General features: G+C 51.6%; 1 protein-coding gene across 1 annotated transcript in view; it reads right to left on the bottom strand.

Annotated features, from left to right (window-relative positions):
* Positions 1–462: 462 nt before the first annotated feature.
* Positions 463–26,775, bottom strand: part of LOC144951936 (muscarinic acetylcholine receptor M4-like) — a 37,664-nt gene continuing 11,351 nt past the window's right edge. Inside the window, exons 2-3 of the mRNA XM_078882296.1 lie at positions 9,059–9,401; positions 463–8,623 (exon numbers count right to left, since the gene is read on the bottom strand). Coding sequence (XP_078738422.1) covers positions 6,764–8,623; positions 9,059–9,289 — 2,091 coding nt within the window. The 5' untranslated portion in view covers positions 9,290–9,401 and the 3' untranslated portion in view covers positions 463–6,763. The remainder of the gene's footprint in view (positions 8,624–9,058; positions 9,402–26,775) is intronic.

The following is a 26,775-nucleotide window of genomic DNA, read 5'->3' as shown; positions in this document are numbered from 1 at the left end:
TCTCTCTCTCTCTCTCTGTGTGAGATAAGGTTTCTCGTTGCTCGCAAAGTTCTCGAAACGATCGTTGAGCGCCGTTGTGGAGAATGTTACCGCCGAACTGAATGACGCCTCCTCCCCATCCCCGTCTCTCCGCATGGAATTCGACTTTTCCATCTCCATCGACTTGGCTCGTGTTGGTATTATTATTATTACGCTACCGGGGGCACACAAAGATCGAAAACCGTCGCTGGCACCGACAAATGCTCACGGAAGCGACACAATATTCATATATAAACTCTTACAACAACCTTTTAATAAACGGACTAAATGTTTTCTTTATATATTTTTAAGCGTAATTAAACCAGGATATTTTTTTGCGTGTGTTCACACAAGACGTGTAAATATTATGTTCACACCACCACCACCACCACCAATAACACAATGTTTGTTTGTATTTTTTGTTTCCTTAAATATTTCTCTTTCAAAAAAAAAGTTTACGATGCAGCAATATTGCTTTAAAATCCACCAAAGTTAACCTTACAAAACTCACGCGCAGTAAACTTCGCCGGCCCGCTCGCCCGCCACGTCGCGCCTAAAGCCATAAAAATCACACGCGACGACACACACACACACATATATGTAATACACGCGGTGTGTACATCACACGCGGTCTGTACATCACACGCGGTCTGTACATCACACGCAGGCTGCACATCACACGCGGTCTGTACGTCAGACACGGTCTGTACGTCACACGCGGTCTTTACGTACGCGCTCTCTGTACGTCATACACGGTCTGTGCGTACACGCTGTCTGTACGTCATACACGGTCTGCGCGTACAAGCTGTCTGTACATCATACACCTGTGGCAGCCCCCTCTGTATGGACGGTGAGAATCTCCCCAAAGAGAAATCCGCGCTGGATAAGGGGCATGGCCGCTGTGCGTGTGTACAGATACTGCGACCACCATCCCCAAACAAAAACACATTGCAGATTTTAGCATGGGTTGTTGTTGTTGCAGCCGCGCTTCGTGACTCGTAAAATCCGCGAAGATTTATTTTATAGCGGATTTTAGGAGTCGGGCAGCCGCCCAGCCTTTTAAAGCGACCGAGGATTTTAGGAGCGGTTTTGTGTTTTAAACCGCGCGCGGATTTCGGGAGTGGAAACGCCGCTGGCTTTTAGCGCTCGGAGCTTCAGAGGGGGTGGGTGAGGGGGGAGGCTGCTTGGCCCCCTGAGGGGTGGCAGGGGGCGAGGTGGCGTTGGGGAGCTGGGGGGTTATCGCGGACTTAAGGAGTGGAGGGTTGATTGGATGGCGCATTTTCGGAGTGTCCCTGTACGTGTGCGTCTGTGGCGCTATTGGTCCAACGAAGATGAGTGTGCAGGACTTGGAGGAAACAGCTTTGGATCGATGTTTCGCGCTGGAGGATTGGCGGCCCTCTTCACGAAGCGCGTTCGTGGGGTTTGACATTCGCGCTCGTGGTGTTTGTTCTTGAACTCGTCCGAGGTTTCAATGATGCAGATGCCAACGACGAGGAATATGACTCCTCATTAAACACTCCCCCTGGATCCAATTTTAAAACAGCTTTTGCTTCTCAAAAGCTGCTTGCCGGAGTTAGGATTTCCCTCGGGTGTGGTGGTGTGGGGGACGCGATGTGAGTGTCGCGGTTAGCGCGACGCTGCGCTACGAATGCAGCGCCACGAGTTCGATTCCCGCTCACGGCCACCAACACCAGTGACGATTATCTGAACCGATCCTGGGCCTCCCCTAGGTCAACTCAGCCTCAAATGAGTACCTGGTGCGGTGTGTAGTAGACATCGGCACTGGGGAGACAAAGGCGGCCGGGCGTGGTGCTGGCCACCCGCCCCCTCGTGTGCCGTATCTCGGCATTCATAATAAGTGCTGCTACTCGCTAACAGCACTTTCCCCAACAGCCTTTAAAAAACTACACGAGGGATCTTTACCTTTGTCTCTGTATCAGCGCAGCGAATAATGTGCGCGTGTTTGAATCAATGCGTGTGTCCTTCTACACGTGTCTATATATACGTGTGAGTACACAAGTATGCATGTATATGTGCGTCTGTATGTATGCGTCAGTTGACCCATGGCACCTGGGTCTGCCCTGTGACCTCCTGCCAGTGGGCGTTCGACACGACACGTGGCCTCAACGTGCACCTAGCCTGGCACAGGCGCCGTGGTGACGTCACCGCCACTTAGTGGCGAATGCCGATTGTTGTTGTTGTGGTATGTATGCGGAGTGCCCATATATAAAAATATAAATATACTTCCACCACATAATATGTACACACCTTTTTTGCATATAATTGCATTTGGGAAGCCCAGGAATTATTATTATTACTGTCTACTCATCGATACTGCAGCGATAGACAATTCACAGGCAGTCATCCTGCCACCTGCACACGAAGCGATCCTCCTCCTTCACCTCCTTCCATTCCTCTCTTAAAGCCTCACCACCTCTTCTCCATCATCATCGCCCATTCCCATTCCCCTCCCCTCCTCCCGGTCCCTTCCCCTCGAGCCCCTGCCGTGACCCCCCAAGGACCCGGCTGGTATTGGTCAACTCATTCTGCGGCCCTTTGCACTGCCCCTGCCACCAGTCACTCGATTTTTGTTAACGCTTTTAAATGTTGTTATGTATATAGCACGCGCGCGCCTTCAACGAAGGTGCCAGCGCTTTATACGTGAATATGTCAATAGATGCATACAAATAAGATAAAACTATAACTATTAAAACTAAACTCTTTTTTTTATTTTAGCAGGTGAGGCCCAACTGAGCTACGTCGCTCTTTGTCAGGAGCGACGTGGCCAGATGGTGGCTCAACGAAGTGGCTCATCATTATCGTGTGGACATTTAAAGTGGCAGCCAAATACTCTGAACGCGTGATATTGATTCTAAATGTGGAGGGGGAAAAGCTGTGCGACTGGGAGAAAAATCCACGTAACCATGGGGAGAGAGAGACACGCAAACTCCAAATATGCAGCAGGTGTCGTCAGGGTCTGGATCTAGAACCCACCGATTTGTTGTATACCAGGCGAGGTAGTTAACATCTCGCCACCAGATAGGATTTCTCACAATGGAATACAAACGGATACTCGCCACGTGGGGACCTCGGGGCAGGGCCCCGGCCATATTGGAAGTCTGTGACAAAGGTCTTCACACCTCTTCGGATTCCTCCCGCAGTCTAAATCAAGATTCCGATTCTGATTCATCCTCTCGCACCAGCAGCACCGCTGCCAATAACAGCGCCAGGCTCAGTCAATGGAGCTGTGATTGATGATGGTGGTGGTTCTGTAGAAGTTAAGTGGCAAGCGGTGGCGTAGCTGTTAGCGCACTGCCCTACGAACTCAGCGACCCGAGTTCGATTCCCGCTCACGCCACCAACACCAATGACGATTATCTGGACCGGTTCAGAGCCTCCCCTAGGTTGACTCAGCTTCAAATTAATACTTGATTGCGGTTATAAGCATCACCACTATGGAGACAAAGGCGGCTGGGCGTGGTGCTGGCCAGCCACCCCCTCGTTTGCTGTGCCAGCCTTTGTAGGTGCTACTGCCTCATCGCACTTGGCCCAACAGGCTATACGGGGGCGTCGTTGTCGTTGTCTTTTGCGTGGTAGTTCTGTCGAAGTAAATGATGATTAAAAATTTGTTAACGCGCAGAGATTTCGTTCATTCTCCTCCCGAAGTATTCAGGATCTCGGGGGAAATACAGACTATAAATTAAATTATTTAAAATTTTACCAGGTAAGGCCCACTGAGCTATTTATCTCTTTTCAGAAGCGACCTGGCTATCACAAATGATAGCTCAACGAAGTGGCTTATCATCACCATAACAGCAGCCAAAAACGCGTGATGTTGATTCTAAATGTAGAAAACCGGACGAACCCGGAGACAACTCCACGCGACCACGGGGAGAAAGAGACGCAAACTCCAAATATACAGCAGCAGCAGGCGTCAGGGTCGTAAACGAACCCACGACCTCCTGCATACCAGGCGAGGTAGTTAACATCTCCTAGCCTCCGTGGCGCTCAACGGATTTCTTCTGAAAAAGAGCTACGTAGCTCAGCGGTGGGTCTTACCTGTTTAAATGTTTTAGTTTACATCATGGTTGTGGGTGGTGGTTGCCAGTTGTTAAGAAAACGTTTCAGCTCCCTGTGCAGTTTGCGCGATGCCTCTAGCGGATATTTGGTGGCAGAATGTTCGCCACAACAGTTATTATCTTTTTGTTTTAACTCCCTACCGCCCCATCCACTCCAACTCGCGACGAACGTTGACGACTCCCTGCGACGTTTGGCCGCTCGAGTCTGGCGCCCGCGTCACGGAGCTCAATTACAATTGTTTTGCACTTTTTGCAGACCTCATCGCCTGCTAGGGAGCTGCTGGGCCTAAACAGCACAAAGCAATCAGGTCCCAAGATTCCACATCTTCAAAGACACATCGCAATAATTACAACAACAATGATCTATCATAACGATGAAGTCAAAACTGGTAACCCGAAAACCCTTGACAAACTAAGAGCCGAGTTATTGCTCGGAAAAATAAATACGTAACATAATTATCGGAATAACGTTGTGCAAATGTATTTAATCTAATCACAAATTAAGCACAAACTCGAAAAAGACACTCGCACGAGGAGAGACACTGACAGACACGAGCAAACACGGACAGACGACACACACACGGAGACGCAGAGATACAGAGAGAGACTCACACACACGGAAACACAGAGATACAGAGAGAGACTCACACACACGGAGACACAGAGATACAGAGAGAGACTCACACACACGGAAACACAGAGATACAAAGAGAGACTCACACACACGGAGACGCAGAGATACAGAGAGAGACTCACACACACGGAGACGCAGAGATACAGAGAGAGACTCACACACACGGAGACACAGAGATACAGAGAGAGACTCACACTCACGGAGACACAGAGATACAGAGAGAGACTCACACTCACGGAGACACAGAGATACAGGGATACACTTGCACACACGGAGACACAGAGATACAGAGAGAGACTCACACACACGGAGACACAGACATACAGGGAGACACTTGCACGGACACACGGGACACACACGGACAGACGACGCTCTTAGAATCCTCGCCGCAAGTCTCTGGATTGTAAGACCGTTGACAGGATTCTACCGTCACCAACATCAGCACGATGGTCATCATTCCCACCATCAGCCTCCTCCGCGACTCCGATTCTACCACCGCAGCCACCTCTGACGACGCTGCGATGTGTAAGGGTCCACGTGGCACACAAAGACTTAGAGCCACGACCACCAACGGACACACTCAAAATAATAATCATCATTATACCGAATCTGACTACCACCATTCAACCTCGAAAACACGAAACCAAAATGACCGTGTTGCTGTAATTAACAGGGCCGCCGCTGCCGCCTCCTCCACCACCAGTGCGGTTAGTGGCGCATTGCTGCCGCCGCCGTCATGATGATTATAATGATCATCATTAATAATGATGTATTATTGTTACCGTCCTTATTTGTTTAAACCACGACTGGTATTTTGAAATGAAATCGCCGAACCGGCCGGGTTTTTGAGAAACCGAAGCCGAGACGATTTGTTGGCGTTCGACCATATCGCCACCATGGGGGTGCCACGCTTGCCAGGAGCTGTAAACTACCTCGCCTGCCGTACAGGAGGAGGCTGTGTATTTGGATTCTGCGCCTCTCTCTCCACGTGGTCGCGTGTAGTTTTTCTCCGGGTCCTCAGTTTCTCCCCCCCCCCCCCCCCCACATTTAGAATCAACATCACGCGTTTTTGGCTGCAGTGATAAATTCCGCGTGATGATGATGATGAGAAGCCACTTCGTTGAACTATCATTTGTGATGACCTGGCCGCTTCTGAAAAAGAGCAACTAGATCGCCTTACCTGGTTAAATAAAAAAATAGTTAAAAGTGTAACGCACGATATATGTGCGCATGTATGTTGCATGTTTTTCGCGCACCATACATAGCCAATCATGCTCATGGGAGGTGCGGGGCCAAAACACCAAACTAGAAACACAACAATCCGTTCCGAAGAAATCATTTTCCAATCTATGTGAGTCTGTGGGTCTATCTGTGAGTCTCTGGGTCTCTGTATGAGTCCATGGGTTTCTATGTGAGTCTGTGGGTCTCTATGTGAGTCTGTGGGTCTCTGTGTGAGTCTGTGGGTCTCTGTCTAGGTCTGTGGGTCCGTGTAAGTCTGTGGGTCTCGATGAATGTATGTATCTTGCACTTCGAGGAGGGGAGCGGTGCAGATAAGTGTTGCGGAATCCCGCTGTAGTTTCCGTGACGTGTATCCGCATACTCCGAGAAATGTGCCCGACAGAGACGTGCCAGAATGTGGTTGTCTCTGTTCGCTTGCTCGATCTTCGGATTTGATCGCAACAGATGGCGGCACTGTGTGGCGCAAGCCGCGTCTGTACGAAGGCAGGCCACGTCGACGACATTGAGACGAATGATGACAATACGACGACTGCTATCATGATACACGAAGCTACTCTTTACCCAGCAAATCCACGCAGAGTCCCAAAGATATCTGCTACACGAGGGTCCTTGCTAGATTGGGATGTTCGATCAAACAAGGTCATGGGAAGGTGAGACACGGCCATCGGGCAACCCACGGATCCTACAAATCCACCACCGCCACCACCATCCACTACCACCCGCCACTACTACCATCACCACCGCACTACGGCCTCTCCCGAGTGGCCACGCGTTCCTCCCCATCCGGGACTCCTCATCTGGCTGTGCCGATGTCCTTGTACTGGCAGAGGAGCAGGCGCTTGAACGTCTTCTTGAAGGCGGCGTTGCAGAGCGCGTAGCACGCGGGGTTGATGGTGCTGTTGATGTAGCAGAGCCAGTAGCCGATGATCCACACGGCGGCGGGCACGCAGCGGTCGCAGAACGTGGTGATGAGCACCATGACGTTGTAGGGTGTCCACGTGATGATGAACGCCAGCAGGATGGCGAAGATGGTGCGGGTCACCTTCCGCTCGCGCGCGGCCGCCTGCCGCTGCTTCTTCTTCTTCCCGGCGCCGCTCTTTCCGCCGAGCGCCTGCCCGACTTGCTTCCCGACGTCCGCCTGACGTTGCTGCTGCTGCTGATGCTGTTGTTGTTGCCTCTGCTGCAGTTGCTGCTGCTGCTGTTGCTGCTGCTGCTGTTGCCGCCGCTGTCGTTTGGAAGCGCCGCTGCTCACCGCCCCGTCCGTTCCATCGCCGTTGCTCGCCGAGGCTGCCGCCGCCGCTGCCGCGGAGACGTTGACGTTGGTGGCAGCGGCTACGGAGGCGGAGGAGAAGGAGGACGAGGACGTGGTGGTGGTGGCCGCGGTGGTGGCCGCGGTGGCGCTGCCGGTGCTCGTGGTGGTGGCCGCGTCGCTGCTGCCGCCGCTTGCCACCGGCGGCGTCGTGTCGATGACCGTCAGGCACGTGGCGTTGCTGCCGCCCGCGCAGCGCGTCACGGCGCGCGGCGCGGACGCGTCCCCCGTGGCCGCCTCGTCCTCCTCCTCCTCCTCGGGCGTCGAGTCGTCGTCGTCGTCCTCCTCGTCGTCGTCTTCCTCGTCGCACAGCTCGGGACCCTTCTTGGAACTCGGCGTCTGCGAACTCGACTCCGAGGTCTCCTTCTCCCCGTCGCACCTCCCCTCGCCGGTAGCCGCGGCAGCAGCAGCAGCCGCCTCCTCCTCATCCACCACCATCACCACCACCACCGCCGCCGGCTCCTTCTCCTCCTCCTCGGCGTGTCGCTTGCAGGAGGCCTCCAGCACGAGCAGCCCGTTGTTGTCGGCGTTCTTCATCACAACCACAGCCGTCGCGTCCGACACCTTCGACTTGACGCAGCCACTACCACCACCACCACCACCGCAGCCAACACCACCACCACCGCCACCACCACCACCACCACAGCCACCACCACCACCGCAGCGCTCCGTCACCAACCGCCGCGTCAGCCTGAGCCGCGAGAGGATGGCGTAGCGGCCAGGCTGAGCACCACCGCCACCACCGCGTCCCGACGCCTTCCTCCCCATCTCGCCGCTCAGCATCTTGCCGATGGCGTCCGCCTTCCCGCGCCTCGTCCTGCGACTCTTCCCGCGGCGTCCCACGCGGCTCCTGCTCGCCCGGGACACGCGCGCGTACAGCGCGATCATGATGGCCACGGGCAGGTAGAAGGCGGCGATGGCCGTGCCGAAGGTGGCGGCGGGGTTGGACAGGAACTGGATGCTGCATTCGCCGTCGGGCACGGTGCGCTCGCCCACGATGTGCTGCCAGAAGAGGATCGCGGGCGCCCAGAGCACGAAGGAGAGCGCCCAGGCGCCAGCGATCATGCAGCCCGCCGTGCGGGTGGTGCGGCGGGTCGGGTAGGCGAGCGGCTTGGTGACGCAGAAGTAGCGGTCGAAGCTGATGATGAGCAGGTTCATGACGGAGGCGTTGCTCGCCACGTAGTCTAGGGCGAGCCACAGGTCGCAGACGAGCGCGCCCAGGGGCCAGCGGCCCGCGATGATGTAGAGGGTGTAGAGGTTCATGGAGAAGGCGCCGATGAAGAAGTCGGCGCACGCCAGGCTGAAGAGGAAGTAGTTGTTGACCGTCTGCAGCTGGCGGTTCACCTTCGAGAATCGGAATCAGCGGAATGTTGGTTTAGACTGCAGCAGGAGGAATCCGGTGAGCAGCGAAGCTCTTTACTTTTTGTTAAACAGATGTCCAGTAAGGGGGGCAGCAGGGGTAAGAGCGTTACAACAACAACAACAAATAATACACAAACACGATCGGAGTGCACAATACAGGAAAGGCAAATAAATAACCGCTAAAACATAAAAATTACACTCAAACTTCCCCATCCTACCGGGCAGAGCCCACTGAGCTATGAACTCATTTTTCAGACGCGACATGGCTATCACAATGATAGCTCAACAACGTGGCTTACCAACATCGTTTGGAAATTAATATTAGCCCAAATAATCTGAATGGTCCATATAATCTGATCAATCCGAGTCATGTGAATAATCCGAATCATCTAAATCATCCATCCATGCATGTTTCACCTTGATGGAGACCATGACGAGGATGTTGCTCACCACGGTGACGAGGCTCAGTGAGCCCGTCACCATGGCGATGAGGATCACCTCGAAGGTCTGGTAAGGACCGCCCGTCGCCGTCGCCGCCAGCGGCGTGCCCGCGGTGCCGTTGACGGCCGCGTCCGCGGGCTGGGAGCCGTTGCTGGCGTTGGCGGACCCATAGGGACCCGGGTCGCCCAACAGAGTGAGGTTCTCCATGATGTTGATGAGATGATCGGGGAGATGTCTTCTGATGATGATGGTGGTGGTGGTGGTGATGGCTATGATAACGACAATGATGATGGTGGTGGTGGTGATGTTGAAGCCAGTCCTGTGGATAGAGAGAAGACGAGTTGGAGGTGGGTGCGTTATTTCTCGAAAGGATTTGTCTTCAGTCTGCAACAGGGTTGACAAGCATTCGAGAAGGAGCTCCCGCCTGTGGGGTCACGGCGGCTCCATGTGGGGTCACGGCGGCACCCGTATGGACGATCACAGTCTCCTAGAACGCGGTGGTAGTTGCGTTCCTGAAACACACCACGTTATGGAAAGATCACGTTCTAACAACCATTGATTCAATGGGAATTAAGGGGTTATGGGGTACAGTATAGTGGAGTGTATATTAGTGTAGCGTATTGTTTACTAGTGTATAGTATGGCAGTGTAATGTATGGTGTAGCGTATAGTGTTGTGTATAGTGTATTATATAGTAGTGTTATCTATAGTAGTGCATATCTGTAATGGTTTGTGTGTGTGTGCTGAACTTATTTCGCAATATATGTAGCCAACCGTGATGATCGGGGGTTCGAAGGCTGTGAAGAGTTGGCAGGATCCTGCTGACAAAGTCATTCGACTCGGTGAGTCGTTGTTGGGTAGCACAAGTGGAATCGTAGCAGTAATAATAACAACGATATTATTATTACGAGTAATGTAATACAATGTACGAAGTGTCACCCATTGTATTTGAATGTCACACTGCATGCGATCATTCATCCTCGCAGAGCGAGGGGCGATTGTGATCGTCGCTGCCCTTCTCGACACACAGAGTCCCTCTCTTCTCTCGGTCTCTCTGCCTCTCTCTTTGTCTCTCTCCCTGTCTCTCTCCCTGTCTCTGTCTCTCTTTGTCTCTCTCCCTGTCTCTCTCCCTGTCTTTGTTTCTCTTTGTCTCTCTCCCTGTGTCTCCGTCTCCCTGTCTCTCTGTCTCACTGTCTCTCTGTCTCTGTCTCTCTCCCTGTCTCTGTCTCTCTGTGTCTCTGTGTCTCTCTGTGTCTCTGTCTCTCTGTCTCTCTGTGTCTCTGTCTCTCTGTCTATCTGTCTCTCTGTGTCTCTGTCTCTCTGTCTCCCTGTGTCTCTCTCCATGTCTCTGTCTCCCTGTCTCTATCTCTCTGTCTCTCGACGGCGCGTTCGTTGGCCCCTGCACGGGGGTCAGGGCAGGCTGAGGAGAGGCGTGGAGGAAGGGAGGGAGGGGGGGAGGGAGCGCCTCTCAGTTTCCCCGGGGCGAGCGGTGCGCATCGTCACCCAGGGGTCGCGCGCTGCCAATTACAGAGGTCAAGAGGCAGCAGGCCGAGGTGAGCCCGCTTAGTTAGAGCCGCGCACTCGGGGGGAGGGCAGCGTGCGGGGGGGGGGGGGAGACGGGGGATGGAGACGGAGGGGGAGGCGGTGGGGGGGAAGGAAAGACGGGGGTGGTGGGGGGGGCATGGTGGGGGGGACGATGAAGGGTGGGGGGAGAGACGGGGGGTGGTGGGGGGGAGACAGTAGGGGGGGGGAGACGGTATGTGGGGGAGGAGTCTCTGGGGGGGAGAGGGGAGACGGGTGGGGGGACCAGACAGTGGGGGCAAGACGAGGGGGGAGACGGGGGGAGGCTAGACGGGGGGGGGGGGGGGATACAGACACTGGGTGATGTCTGCTCACAAGGGGTTCACAAGGGGCTCACGGGGGCTCACAGGCAGTGGGGGTGCGGCTGCCCCCCCCCTTCTCTCCCCGTGCGGCCAACACGTGGCCCGGCAGCCTGCCGCTCTTTGGCTGCCCCCTTTACAGGCATCCGGGTTTATTTTAAACAAAACTTAAATTTTAAACGTAATTTAATTGCAAAAATAATAATAATACATTATATTAAATGTGAGAGGGAATGGAGTCACTATGAGATGTCTTGGTGACGACAAAATATACAACAAACTGTTCTGTAAAAGATTACCTAAAGTGGACAGAAACTCAATACACGCAATGATGAAAACGAATAAAAGGTTTTTACCCCTCGAGCAATAAACCAGAATGTGCTACTACCCCTATCACTACCCCTATCACTACCCCTATCACTACCCAACCCCTATCACCACCCCAACCCCTATCAGTACCCCTATCACTACCCCAACCCCAATCACTACCCCAACCTCCATCACTACCCCAACCCCTCACTACCCCTATCACTACCCCAACCCCTATCACTACCCCTATCACTACCCCAACCCCCATCACTACCCCAACCCCTCACTACCCCTATCACTACCCCAACCCCTATCACTACCCCAACCCCTATCACTACCCCCAACTCGATCACTACCTCAACCCCTATCACTACCCCTCACTACCCCTATCACTACCCCTATTGATAAACCGACCCCTATCACGATCCCTGCCCCAACCCCTCCTCACTCCCAACTGCCCTCCTGTCACCATGAGTCCACCACCACTTTTAATAACAACCCACCCACTCTTTACTGTCATCACGAGCATCTCACGTACAAGATCATTGCTGTAAAGCGACTCGGATTAAGTGGGTGGTATATACACTTGTAAACGATCATATTTCAATAGTCGCATAGAGAAGATAATGATTGAGTTGGCAGGGAGCGTGCTACAAGGGTTGAGTGACCGTGCTGGATGGGTACTTTACGGAGGGGGTCACTAAGGGGCTAGAGTGGAGGGACGGGAATGAGTGGAGGGGGAGGGAAGAGGAAGGGAGTGGCGATGATGGAGAAGAGGTGGTGAGGCTTTAAGAGAGGAACGGAAGGAGGTTAAGGAGGGGACTGCTTCATGTACAGGGGCAGTGTTTAGTTTATAGGTAGCAGTGCTGAGTCTATGGGCAGTGCTGAGTCTATGGGCAGTGTTGAGTTTATAGGCAGTGCTGAGTCTATGGGCAGTGTTGAGTCTATGGGCAGTGCTGAGTCTATGGGCAGTGTTGAGTTTATAGGCAGTGCTGAGTCTATGGGCAGTGTTGAGTCTATGGGCAGTGTTGAGTCTATGGGCAGTGCTGAGTCTATGGGCAGTGTTGAGTTTATGGGCAGTGTTGAGTTTATGGGCAGTGTTGAGTCTATGGGAAGTGCTGAGTCTATGGGCAGTGTTGAGTTTATGGGCAGTGTTGAGTTTATGGGCAGTGTTGAGTCTATGGGCAGTGTTGAGTTTATGGGCAGTGTTAGTCTATGGGCAGTGTTAGTCTATGGGCAGTGTTAGTCTATGGGCAGTGTTGAGTCTATGGGCAGTGTTGAGTCTATGGGCAGTGCTGAGTATATGGGAAGTGCTGAGTCTATGGGCAGTGTTGAGTTTATGGGCAGTGTTGAGTTTATGGGCAGTGTTGAGTCTATGGGCAGTGTTATACTATGGGCAGTGTTAGTCTATGGGCAGTGCTGAGTCTATGGGCAGTGCTGAGTCTATGGGAAGTGCTGAGTCTATGGGCAGTGTTGAGTTTATGGGCAGTGTTGAGTTTATGGGCAGTGTTGAGTCTATGGGCAGTGTTATACTATGGGCAGTGTTAGTCTATGGGCAGTGCTGAGTCTATGGGCAGTGCTGAGTCTATGGGAAGTGCTGAGTCTATGGGCAGTGTTGAGTTTATGGGCAGTGTTGAGTTTATGGGCAGTGTTGAGTCTATGGGCAGTGTTATACTATGGGCAGTGTTAGTCTATGGGCAGTGCTGAGTCTATGGGCAGTGCTGAGTCTATGGGAAGTGCTGAGTCTATGGGCAGTGTTGAGTTTATGGGCAATGTTAAGCCTACGAGCAGTGTTGAGTCGCAGTGTTGAGTCTATAGGCAGTGCTACTCAATGTACAGGGGGTTTTATTCCAGTGGAGGGGTGCTAGGAGGGATATTTGAAGTTCGTATTCAAGCAGAGACGACGCGTACTACTTTCTTACGGTCCGTGCACCCGCAGGATTAACCATGGCGGCCATTTTTGTATTCGAACCGCGAACCTCTGCAACAAGGAGCCCTCCCTCCACCCCGCGTCACCGCCCCATCTCTACCTGCATCTCACAACGTTGCGAACAAAGATCCGTTATGTGTGCAAGTATCATCTTCGTGACACACGCAGCACGCACAGCACGCACACAACACATCGAGATTGGTGTCATTCACCAAAATAAATGCCGCCATCAGCAGCCGTCGCCCCTCTCCCTCCCCGGTGATCACGGACGACGCTCGCTCGCCTCCCATTCTCCCCCTCTTCTCGCGCTCGTCGCTTTACAAACTTTGGGCAACGCAGATCGCTAGCGAGTGCCCCCCCCCTCTCTCTCTCTCGAGGGGCCGCGCGATCGATCGGAATCGCGGGTTTCACACTCGCCCGCCGACTCGGGAGGCGCCGTGTGCGACTATGGGGCACATGGCCCCGTCACTTCTCTCACTTTCCTTGTGTGTTTCTCTTATTTTCCTTGCCCCGCACCTACGATTAGCGCGGTTAGCTACTGACGGTGCGAAAGAAGTTCCACACATATACACGACTTTACACTACACTATGATACACTACACTATATTATGATACACTACACTATACACTACACTATGATACACTACACTATACACTACACTATGATACACTACTATACACTACTGCACACGGATTCATCTTCTTGGTTCTTTCGGTAAAGTCACGTAGAATGGAAATAATAAAATAATAAAATAAAAATGAAACATAATAAGATAATTATAACGACGTTTCGGCCACAACGCAAGCAGCCGTCCTCAGGTGAAAACCAGGTCTGTCGGGGAGACAGCGTGACCTGGGGACGGCTGCTTGCATTGTGGCCGAAACGTCGTGATAATGATCTTATTATGTTTTATTTTATTATTTTATTATTTCCATTCTACGTGACTTTACCGAAAAAACCAAGAAGATGAATCCCTGCAGTCACGAAAGCTTTAAATCGAAATGCACACGCATTGTTTCATGTTGTTGTTTAGCCGTTCTGTTTCACGCATTCAAATGAACGTCGAAAGCGCGATAGCAGCCGCTCCGTCCGTCTGTGTTGCGAGGTCACGATCACTGCGGTGGTAGTCTTCTTCTTCTCGTACCTTCCTACGGATGATGCAGATTGCAGCGCAACAAGAATAATTCACACATCCAGGTGGTCAAGGCAGAAAGCCGCGTGAGGAGCAGCGGAGTGTTTCGCTGTGATGTCTCCTTTGTGCTTGTGGATCGGGGCATTGCGTTGTACGGTCTGTTCTGGATGACCACAGTCGGCACACGACTGGAGACGACTTAACATATTTCATTTAGTGCATCAGGCTTCCGCATCTGCTGCCATGGTCTGTGCAGTGGATGCAGATTAGGATGGACCATGAGTGTCGTGTAAGATCAAACCCACAAACCCAGGCGTCTTCTGCGTTGGGTCTTTCTGTTGTAGCCATGGTCAGAGAGGGAACCAACCTTCCTCAAGTGTGAAGTTGCGTTGCTAGCGGTGCCGTGCCGCAGTGGCGAGGTGCTAACTACGTCGCCTCGTATGCACGGGGTTGTTGCCTCGATCCCAACCCTGACGCCTGCTGTAGATTTGGAGTTTGTGTGTCCTCCAGGTCCTCCGATATTTTTCTCCACATTTAGAATCAACATCACGCGTGCAGAGTCTGTAGCTGCTGCTATAAAAGTCCACGTGATCAGCCACTTAATTGAACTATCATTTATGACCAGGTCGCTCCTGAAAAAGAGCTAAATAGTTCAGTGGGCCTTACCTTGTAAAACAAAAAAATTGTTTAGTTTGAATAGTTCTAGGTTTATTTTTATGTATTTTATGTATTTGTTTTATATATGTTTGTATAGAGCTCTGGCACCTTTACTCAAGGCGCGCGCGTGCTACATACATAACACAATTTAAAAGCGGCAACAAAAATCGAGTGACTGATGGCAGGGCAGTGCAAATGGCTCAATAAAAGTTATATTTGAACTGCGAATGTCTGCATAACGAGTGGCGAACGTGGGAGCGCCTGACTATGGCAGTATCAGCAGTAGTATCAGCAGTATCAGCATCGGCAACATCAGCAGCAGTATCAGCAGAGTGGCATTATCATCGTCAGTTTATATTATATATCTACTCGCTATAACCTCGCGACGCCGCGTCCGCTCTCACTGGGCCATGGGCCCGGGATGACGAGCGGGGAAGCGGAGTAATTCCGTCCATGCACGACAGGGAGATTCGCTCACGGCCCTTCCCCAGGAATAGACGATGAGAGAGTAGCCTTGCAGATCTACCAACCGGCTCGCCATTGAGTCTGCCGGATCGTTCTGCGCTCTGCGCGTCAATGAGTCGGCTCCTGACCCCTATGCTCTGTGGCTCGTCGTCAAGGGTCCTGGCTGCACTCCGACCACGCATCGGCCAGTCGACCCGGTCTGTGCACAGCACTTGCGACGTTCCTCGCCAATAAAACAGTGACGACGAAGACGGCGGTTTGTAATTTGAAGGCAACGCATTCTCCCGGTCTGCCGTCTGAGTTTGATCAACCTGAAACCGATGCAGAACTCGAGACCCTGCCAACAACGTCGGGGGCAGAGGTGTCGATGTTGATCGCACGACTGCCAAATAAGACATCGCCGCTCAACTACATACACGCGTCGATTCTCAAATCACGCTCGGACGTTGCTTGCGCCGCTGATTGTCCACCTGGAAAATCCTTCGTTCAGCGAAGGGCTGTTGCAGCCGTTGTGCCGGAAGTTCCGCAGCACTGGAACAGCTCTGCTAAAGATCACCGATGACTTCTACAAGGGCATGGATGACCGGTGTGCCGCAGCGTTGGTTCGCCACGATCTCTCAGCCGCCTTCGACACCATCGACCATGAGATACTCATTGGGTGGCTAAGGTCAAGGTTCGTCAAGCTGGGCGACGAACAGTCATCGCCTATCCCGTGCAGTCGAAACGTCGTGAGAATTTTTATTGTTTTATACAAATATTATTTTATTATTTCCCTTCTACGTGACTTTACCGAAAGAACTAAACTATTTTTCGATTTAAAGCTTTCGTGACTGCAGGGATTCATCTTCTTGGTTCTTTCGGTAAAGTCACGTAGAAGGGAAGTAATAAAATAATAAAAATAAAACATAATAAAACAATTCTCACGACGTTTCGGCTACAACGCAAGCAGCCGTCTTCAGGTGAAGAATGAGACACTGCCAAGCTAGGAGCTTATATATAAGCTGAGTTGGAGGTGGAAGAAGAAGAGAGCCTTAACAAAAGAATGTGCATATCAAGAGGAATTTAGCATATTCATGGGAAATGCGTAGGAGGTGGGCGGGGGGTTTCAAAGTCATATTATGCCCATGCATTATGCAGGATCAGCAGCACCAAAGGGAGGGGGGGGTAGCATTAACAAAGGAAGGGCATGTTAATAGTATGTAGAAGCAATGAAACATCTGAATGGGAAAACGGTGGCAGGAGATCCGCAGCGGAGCAAGTAATGCATTCCCTGTGGAGAACACAAGATACACAGTCAATGCCAGTGAGTGGACTGCGGTCTGAAAGTCACCATAAACGTGAACAACAATCAGTTAAGATCCGAAGTGGTTTATTACGTCCTTCCAATGATTGCTGAGCCAGAATCCATCTTCTCGGTTGAAATTGTCTCTGTGTTTGTATATGTGGATCGCCTCATGAACGAATCTCTCATGGTAGCCAGATGGCTTGCAGAGAACCTCTGTCTTGGAGAAGTCAATGTCATGTGAACCCACTGAATTGTAACAGTGATCTGCCACGGCTGAGGTGTTTGTCCTACCGTGTTTCAGGTCAGCTTTATGTTCACGGATGCGGTCCGAGACATGTCGTTTGGTTTCTCCAATGTAACTGCTACCACAGAGGCAACTTAGTTTGTAGACGCCAGGGTACTGTATGTCTGGAACCACGTCTTTTACAGACGGAACCAGATCACGGATTTTATGTACTGTGTTGAATCGTACCTGAATCTTGTGTTTAATCAGGATTTTGGAGATCTTTTTTGTGACCCCAGCAATGTAGGGTAAGGTGATGGTTTTGAAAGGCTCCTCAGCAGGATCCTTCTTGACGGTTGGAGTGATGGCCTTGCGGATCGTGTAGTCGGAGTAACCATTAGCCTTAAGAGCTTGGCGTATGTGTTTGAGTTCACTGGCAATGTGTTCCTGGTCGGAGATGCATTGGGCTCTATGGTATAGAGTCTTGATGAGGGAGTTCTTCTGGGATGGATGGTGGTGGGAATCCGGTTTTAGGTAGGCATCCGTATGGGTGGCTTTCCTGTAGACAGAATGGCTCATTGAACCATCAGGTCTCCTTTTAATTAGGACATCCAACCGTCAAGAAGGATCCTGCTTATTTTATTATTTTATTACTTCCCTTCTACGTGACTTTACCGAAAGAACCAAGAAAACTAAACTATTGTTTATTTTACCAGGGAAGGCCCACTGTGCTATGGAGCTCTTTTTCAGAAGCGACCTGGCTATCAGAAAGGATAGCTCAACGAAGTGGCTTGTCATCATCATCATCATCACGTGAAAATTTATAGGAGCAGACAAATACTCCAAACGCGTGACGTTGATTTTAAATGTGGAGGGAAAAAACTGAAGGAACCGGACAAAGACTCCACACCACCAAGGTGAGAGAGCGAGACCGACACGCACACTCCAAATATACAGCAACATTATTGTCGGGATCGAACCCATAGGATCTCCTGCAAAGCAGACGAGGTAGTTGACATCTTCTAGCCACCGCGGCGAGATGTTAACCGGGGCGGCCCGCCCTGTTCGAATCGAGAGCCTCTGCCACCACCCGGCAAAACGATGAATGAAGTCACGGAGCCAATGTTCTCTAGACGTCAGATTTACACGCGGCGCGCCCTACCCCTCACCACCCCACCCGCTCTCGGGCTTCTGCTGAGCGAGTGAATAATTACAGCGCCCTGATGGCATTTTAATCCCCTATTGACGAGGAAACAAAATCCATTAACGAGAACTCTCACTGCGGCCTGCGCCGCGACCACGCAGCAATGGCGAGCTCGAATCGCAGACGCCATCCTCCACAATGTGCCCATATAAACCGCGTGTGTTAAACTTCTTTCGCACCGTACGACAGCGACCGGAGACCGCAACCCGTCGCAACGTGTCACGGTTCGAAGCTAGCAGGCCACCCTGATGAATATATGTGCGTATGTTGAACATCTATCGCACCACCGTATGTAGCCGACCGTGATAATCGGAGATGTGTGGAGAAAGACAATAAACTAAACAAAAAAAGCACTTCGAAAGAAATTGGTTTTCAATTTAGTATAGTGGTGTAGTGTATGGTGGTGTAGTGTATAGTGGTGTAGTGTATAGTGGTGTAGTGTATAGTCGTGTATATGTGTTGAACTTCTTTCGCACCATACATAGACATCCGTGCTATTCGGATGTGCGGGGGAAGGACACCAATCTAAACACCAAAAGCAGCTCTAGAGGAAATTACTTTTCAACTTCGATTATTTGAAATTGCATATCTCCAGTGGCGTCCTAATATCGGAAGGAAGAGCGTTCGAGACGATCGCAGAAACGCATCTGAATGCGTGCGATACAGTGGTCGTCTTTTTTCAATGGTTAACCAACACACCCAGCCACCCATCCACTATCCACTCAGCCATCTAAACCACAACCCATCCAGCCAGCCACCCATCCACTATCCACTCAGCCATCTAAACCACTACCCAGCCAGCCAGCCACCCGACCCTCTACCCAGCCACTCAAACCGCGACCCACCCAGTAACAACCCAGGCACCACCCAGCCACCCACCCACACACTACCCACACACTACCCACCCACTTCCCATCCAGCCACCCACCCACACACTACCCACACACTACCCACCCACTTCCCATCCAGCCACCCACCCACACACTACCAACCCACCACCCACCCAGTCACCCAACCCACTATCCACCCACCCAAACCACTACCCACCCAGCCACCCACCCAGCCACCCACCAAGTCACCCACCCACACAGCCACCCACCCAGCCACCCACCAAGCCACTACCCACCCAGCCACCCACCCAGCCACCCACCAAGCCACCCACCCACACAGCCACCCAGCCACCCACCCACACATTACCAACCCACCACCCACCCACTTCCCATCCAGCCACCCACCCACACACTACCCACCCACTTCCCATCCAGCCACCCACCCACACACTACCAACCCACCACCCACCCACTTCCCATCCAGCCACCCACCCACACACTACCCACACACTACCCACCCAGCCACCCACCCAGCCACCCACCAAGCCACTACCGACCCAGCCACTCATCCATCCACCCTGCCACCCACGAATCTCACGCACACCACCCATCTCACCCAGCCATCCACTCTCCTGCACCTCACATCCACCCACACATCCACCCACACATCCACCCACACATCCACCCACACATCCACCCACACATCCCAACTACTGCCACTCACCCTGCCAAGCACCTCACGCATCCGTCCATTCACACCGAGACACCGCACACATCAACGCGCGCTCATGAATCTCTGCTCACGGCTGTGATGGAGTGGCGCTCTGTGGCGGGATCTGTATGTGTGTGAACTTCTTTCATACCGCACGTAGCCAACCGCTCTTATCGGAGGTGCGGGGTGGGGGTGGTGGGGGAGAGCAGTGGGGTAGCGGTGAGCGCGCTGCACAGGAACCCGGCGACCCGAGTCCGAATCCCGTTCACCCCCAACAGCGGTGACGATCATCTGAACCGGTCCGACGCCTCCCCTAGGTCGAGTCAGCCTCAAATGAGTACCTGGTACGGTGTGTAGTAAACATCGCCACTGGAGAGATAAAGGCGACCGGGCGTGGTGCTGGTCACCCACCCCCTCGTCGGCCTTCATAGGTAATGCTCGCTGACAGCACTTGCCCCGACAGTCTGTTTCGGCTAAATATGGGATCTTTGTCTTTGTTTTGGGGTGGAGAGGGTGGGGGTGGAGTTGGATGGGCGGGGTGGGGGAGGGTGGAGTGGGTGGGTGGGTGGAGGGGGTGGGTGGGTGGGTGGGTGGAGGGGGTGGAAGAGGGTGGAGTGAGTGGGTGGGTGGGTGGAGGGGGTGGGGGAGGGTGGAGTGGGTGGGTGGGTGGGTGGGTGGGTGGAGGGGGTGGGGGAGGGTGGAGTGGGTGGGTGGGTGGGTGGAGGGGGTGGGGGAGGGTGGAGTGTGTGGGTGGGTGGAGGGGGTTGTTTGATCTCCAGATTCCCAACGGAGCGCAATCACCGCATGGTCTCGGTGTGGGAGGCCCGCGATGAACGCGGTGGTGGAGGGGGTGGGGGGCAAGGAGGGTGGGGGGCAAGGAGGGTGGGGGGCAAGGAGGGTGGGGGGCAAGGAGGCGGAAGCGATTCGAATCGTAATCTTTGTTACCGACTGGAGGAGGATTCCGATGAGCTATGAAGCAATTTTCATCGATGTCCAGTCGTGACACGGGGTGAGAACGTTACACAACAAACAGTACAAAAACACGAGAGGAGTGCAAAGTGTAGGAAAAGTAAACATATCACTTCAAAATATTTAAATACAACTTAACACGTAGCAGGCTTTCGCGACCAATATAATCCGTAATTCAGTTTCTTTGGGTTAGATCGCGTGAATGTGAATGTGTCGGTAACTCCGCCACCAGCCGACAGCCAATTAGCCAGGGTTGTCACGTAAACAGAACGTGGCAATTCGTTACTAGTACAGCACTAGTGTATAATAGTGTAGTGTGTAGTGTATAGTGTAGTGTTTAGTAGTGTATAGTGTAGTGTATAGTAGTGTAGTTGTAATAAAGGACTCTTAGGCGATGTAGGTCTCCGTCTGTCCTTTATTGGGTTCTTGTCTCGCACCCCGCGATGTCCCCGGTCGGACCCGCACCTCTTCCCTCGCGTGCCTCGCACGCCGTTCGAGTCCTCCGCTCTTTCTGCAGCCACCCCGCTGCTCCGTGTGACTCCGCACACTCTGCAGCCACCCCGCTGCTCCGTGTGCCCCGCACACTGCAGCCACCCCGCTGCTCCGTGTGCCCCGCACACTCTGCAGCCACCCCGCTGCTCCGTGTGCCCCGCACACTCTGCAGCCACCCCGCTGCTCCGTGTGCCCCGCACACTCTGCAGCCACCCCGCTGCTCCGTGTGCCCCGCACACTCTGCAGCCACCCCACTGCTCCGTGTGCCCCACACACTCTGCAGCCACCCCGCTGCTCCGTGTGACTCCGCACACTCTGCAGCCACCCCGCTGCTCCGTGTGCCCCGCACACTCTGCAGCCACCCCGCTGCTCCGTGTGCCCCGCACACTCTGCAGCCACCCCACTGCTCCGTGTGCCCCACACACTCTGCAGCCACCCCGCTGCTCCGTGTGACTCCGCACACTCTGCAGCCACCCCGCTGCTCCGTGTGCCCCGCACACTCTGCAGCCACCCCGCTGCTCCGTGTGCCCCGCACACTCTGCAGCCACCCCGCTGCTCCACGTACACCACTGGCCGACGATGCCGTGACTCCAACCACGTGGCAAATGGTGCCACTCCTCCGCCAGCACCCCGCGTGGCTTCTCCTATTTTCACTCTCTCTCGACTCCCGATCCCCTTCTGGCTCTCACCCTATATCCTCCTCCTCACGTGACCCTGACTCCTCCTCCTCCTCACGTGACCCTGACTCCGCCCCCACTCACCCCGACGACCAAGCTCCGCCTCCCCTATACTCCGGCCCGCGTGAGTGGTGCGGAGGCAGCGCCCACCCTGTCCTTGCTCGCATTACATAATGTATAGTAGTGTAGTGTGTAGTGTAGTGTATAGTGTAGTGTTTAGTAGTGTAATGTGTAGTGTAGTGTATAGTATAGTGTATAGTGTAGTGTTTAGTAGTGTATAGTGTAGTGTATAATGTAGTGTATAGTGTAATATATTAGTACAGCACACCACTTGTGTGTTGGAGAGCCAAGCCACAACATTTACAATGTGAGTACAAAGTTTCGCCAGTAATTACAACCAGCTTCATCAGGCGACCGCCAGATTTGTGGATAAATATTTCCTTAAATAGTGGGGTAGATGTGATCACATCACTTTGCGTGCCCTTCTTGAGCGAAGTGAAGGGGGATCAATGAATGCATATAAATGACAATGAGAATCCATTGCCGGTTGGGTTATTTATTTGGTAATCAACGTACATTATGCAAGCGCATTGTTCTTGGACCTCTTGTCGATTGTCACCTATTCCGATTCTTGTTATCGGGAAAGTTAAAAGGCATTTAGAGGGAATCCTTAGGATTTTAGATTTTACGATGTTGTAATGAATTAGCGAAGTATAGTGCAGATTTGCCAATAAGTATTTCACGGATCAACAGGGCCCAATGTCGATTTCTTCTTGCATCAAGTGATGTGAGATTGGATTTTAAGGAGAGGTCACAATGGTGGATCCTGTATGGTACATCCAGTGCGAATCGAATAGCAGAATGATGAAGCGGGTTTAGTCTAAATTTTGACTTAAAGCTTTTGTGACTGCAGGGATTCATATTATTGGTTCTTTCGGTAAAGTCACGTAGAAGGGAAATAATAAAATAATAATACAAATTCAGTGGGCTCACATGACATTGACTTCTCCAAGACAGAGGTTCTCTGCAAGCCATCTGGCTACCATGAGAGATTCGTTCATGAGGCTATCCTCATATACAAACACAGAGACAATTTCAACCGAGAAGATGGATTCTGGCTTAGCAATCATTGGAAGGATTTGATAAACCATTTCGGGTCTTAATTGATTGTGTTCACGCTTACGGTGACTTTCAGACCGCATTCCATTCTCTTCCTCTACCCCACTCGTCCATCTGACCAACTGCCAAATCGCTGTTCGTGGTGCTGACGTTTAGAAAAAACTGCCACTTTTTTCAAATTTTCTTGATGTGGATTTCACACCTGATGATGATTGCTTGTGTTGCAGTCGAAACGTCGTGATCATTTTATTGTTTTATATTTTTATTATTTTCTTATTTCCCTTCTACGTGACTTTACCGAAAGAACCAAGAATACGGGTTGAGTGTTTAGTGATTTATTACGAACTGATCTGTAAGCAGCATCATCGTAGTCAAACAGTGGTAAAATGATAACTTCAACAATTTGGAGGCGTATTCGAATGAAAAAAACAATGTGTCAAAAAAATGGGGTTGGAATATACGTTTTGAATCAATCAGTAAACACATTGTTCAATGATATTGTTTCTGATATGAGTGAAGATAATTAACTGGATTTTTGTTTGAGGAATAGACCATGATCCCTGTCTTTTTGGGATTTAGGAGCAAATTTAGTGAGGACAATTGATGTTGAATTAAATCATAATCGTGTTGGAGATTCTGTTTGACTTCGTTAGGAGATTTACATGATGCCAGTATGACAGTGTCATCAGCAAAGATATTTAATTCTGTGTGAGTTCAGTTTAATACAAGATAGTTGAAATATGATGAGAACAGAATTGGACCCAGCATGGAACCTTGTGGAACACTCTTTGTTATTTAAATATTTATGGACGAGATGTTATCACGATGCACCTTTTGAGGACGGTCTGAGAGGTAGCTCCAAAACCATTTATCGTACTCTCTGAAAATTTTAGTTGACCAAGTCTTGTGAGTAGAATATCATGGTCAACATTATCAAAGACTTTTGACAAGTCGAGTAATAGTGCACAGCAGTAGTGGCCTTTATCCAGGTTACTGAAGATGAAATGTCACACATTCACCATTGCTGTGGTGGTGCAATAATCCTCTCGAAGACCAGACTGTTTACTGTGAAGGAGATTGTGAGTTTTTAAGTAGCAGTTCATTTGTGATTTAAATATTCTTGTCATAGATAGAACAAATAATACAAATAATTACAATATCACGACGTTTCGATTGCAACACAAGCAATCGTCATCAGGTGAAACATATAGCGGGAGAGCTGCCGATAGCAGTTAGTGCTACTGTGGTGTAGGTTTAGCGATAAGGAGGAGGAAACCGGAGAACCTGGCAGAAGAGGGGGGAAGAAGACAAACTCCACTCACTTGAGCACACTAACACACACACTCACTCACACTCACACACACACTCACACACTCACTCACACACTCACTCACACACACACTCACACACTAACACACACACTCACTCACACTCACACACACACTCACACGCTCACTCACACACACTCACACACACACACACTCAGTCACACACTCATTCGCACACTCACACACTCACTCAGTCACTCGCACACTCACTCACACTCACTCACACACACACTCACACACACACACACTCACTCACACACTCACACACTCACTCACACTCACTCACACTCACACACACACTCACACACACACTCACACACACACACTCAGTCACACACTCATTCGCACACTCACTCACACACTCACTCAGTCACTCGCACACTCACTCACTCACACACTCACTCAGTCACTCGCACACTCATTCACACTCTGCATAACAGAGGGAGAACATACAAACTCCACTCACACAGACACTCACACACTCACACACACACTCACACACTCACTCAATCACTCGCACACTCACTCACACTCTGCATAACAGAGGGAGAACATACAAACTCCACTCTCACAGACACTCACATACACAAGTTCACTCAGTCACTCAGTCACTCGCACACTCACTCACTCAGTCACTCGCACACTCACTCACACTCTGCATAACAGAGGGAGGACATACAAACTCCACTCACACAGACACTCACATACACAAGATCACTCAGTCACTCAGTTACTCACACTCGAGCACACCCACTAACACACTCACTCACACTCTGCATAACAGAGCGAGAACATACAAACTCCACTCATACAAACTCCACTCATGAAAGGCACTTCTCTCTGTGAGGTCACGACACTAAAGACAAAGATCCCCCACATAGCCTTTACCGACTTTTGGGGCAAATGCTGTTAGCGAGCACCTATGAAGGCCGGCACAGCACACGAGGGGGTGGGTGGCCAGCACCACGTCCGACCACCTTTGTCTCTCTAGTGGCGATGTTTATACATCAAAGCAGGTAATCGTTTGAAGCAGAGTCGACCTAGAGGAAGCCCAGGAACGATTCAAATAGTGATGGTTACTGGCGTTGGCCGTGAGCGGGAATCGAATTTGGGTTGCCGGGTCCAAAGCGCACCGTGCTTGCCGCTGCGCTAGCGCTCCCCACACATACGAGACGACTCACCCACACACACACACGGGAGCATGCAAGTACAGTACAACTGTGGCGTTTGCTGTGCTGCCCGCTACGCAGCCTACAGCAACCCTGTTATGCACAGCGCTCGCCTCTCTCAGCATTCTCCGATCTCAAAAGTCGAATTGGTTCTGCAGTAGCGGCAGCTAGATTTATCTATATAGTAAAGAATATGAAATTGGAATTACATATAATTAAATAAAATGTACGAGATAAGGAATTTGTTGAAGTAATTTTGTTGAAAATAGTAAAAGTTGAAAATCTGTTCACTCGGGGATCATAACGGACAGTAACGTTAATGAAGATGATGGCTATTATGATGATTGCGGTGATGATGATGATGGCGATGACACGCAGACTCACAAAGACCCATAGATGCACACAGAGACCCATAGACACTCACAGAGTGCCACAGATATCCACAGAGGCCTACAAACTTACACAGAGACCCATAGACATGCAAATATTCACAAAGACATGCACAGAGACCCACAGACACGCACAGAGACCCACAGACTCACACAAAGATACGCATACTCACACAGAGACCCATAGACACGCACAGAGACGCACGGACTCACACAGACCCACAGACCAGCCCAAAGACCCATAGACACGCACATACTCACACAGAGACCCACAGACACGCACAGAGACCCACGGAGACTCGATGAGGCTCCAAAGTAATGTTCCTCACTCATTTTCAGACGAGAGAGGGAGAGAGAGGGGAGCGCCGCTTTAGCCGATGAGACGGAGTCAGCGTGGAGCGAGGTGAGGGCCGTCACGCGTTTCAAGCCATTGGGGTGTAGACAGCAGCACGACGGCGATGGGGGGTGGTGTGTTCCTCGTGTCTGGATTGTCAGGGCCCCGCGCGGGGCCTTGACAATGCAGAACCACACCGCCCGACTCTGTCCTTCGTATCGATTGACGTCGTTTCGATATCCCTCGTTAGCGCCTTTCAGTGAACGCATCCCCCCCCCGCCGTGATGTAAAGCGGGGTATTGCCGATCTGTCGCCTTCCCCGCGCGTGCTCACGACTCTGCTCTGTTGGGACATTGTTGCGTAAGAGGGGATTCATCAGCTAAAAGGCCCTGATGCCATTTGTGCAATCAAATTGCCGTCCGTAATGCTGTTACTCTGGATAAACCACACGTCACATACACACACGTCACACGTACATACACGTACACACACATACACACGTCACACACACACGTCACACATACACACACACGTACACACGTACACACGTACACACGTACACATACACACGTACACACACACGTACACA

The sequence above is a fragment of the Lampetra fluviatilis genome, chromosome 64, assembly GCF_964198595.1.
Source record: "Lampetra fluviatilis chromosome 64, kcLamFluv1.1, whole genome shotgun sequence".
Classification (NCBI taxonomy): Eukaryota; Metazoa; Chordata; class Hyperoartia; order Petromyzontiformes; family Petromyzontidae; genus Lampetra; species Lampetra fluviatilis.
The sequence above is the reverse complement of the archived record's forward strand: the minus strand, read 5'-3'. Positions and strand labels throughout refer to the sequence as shown.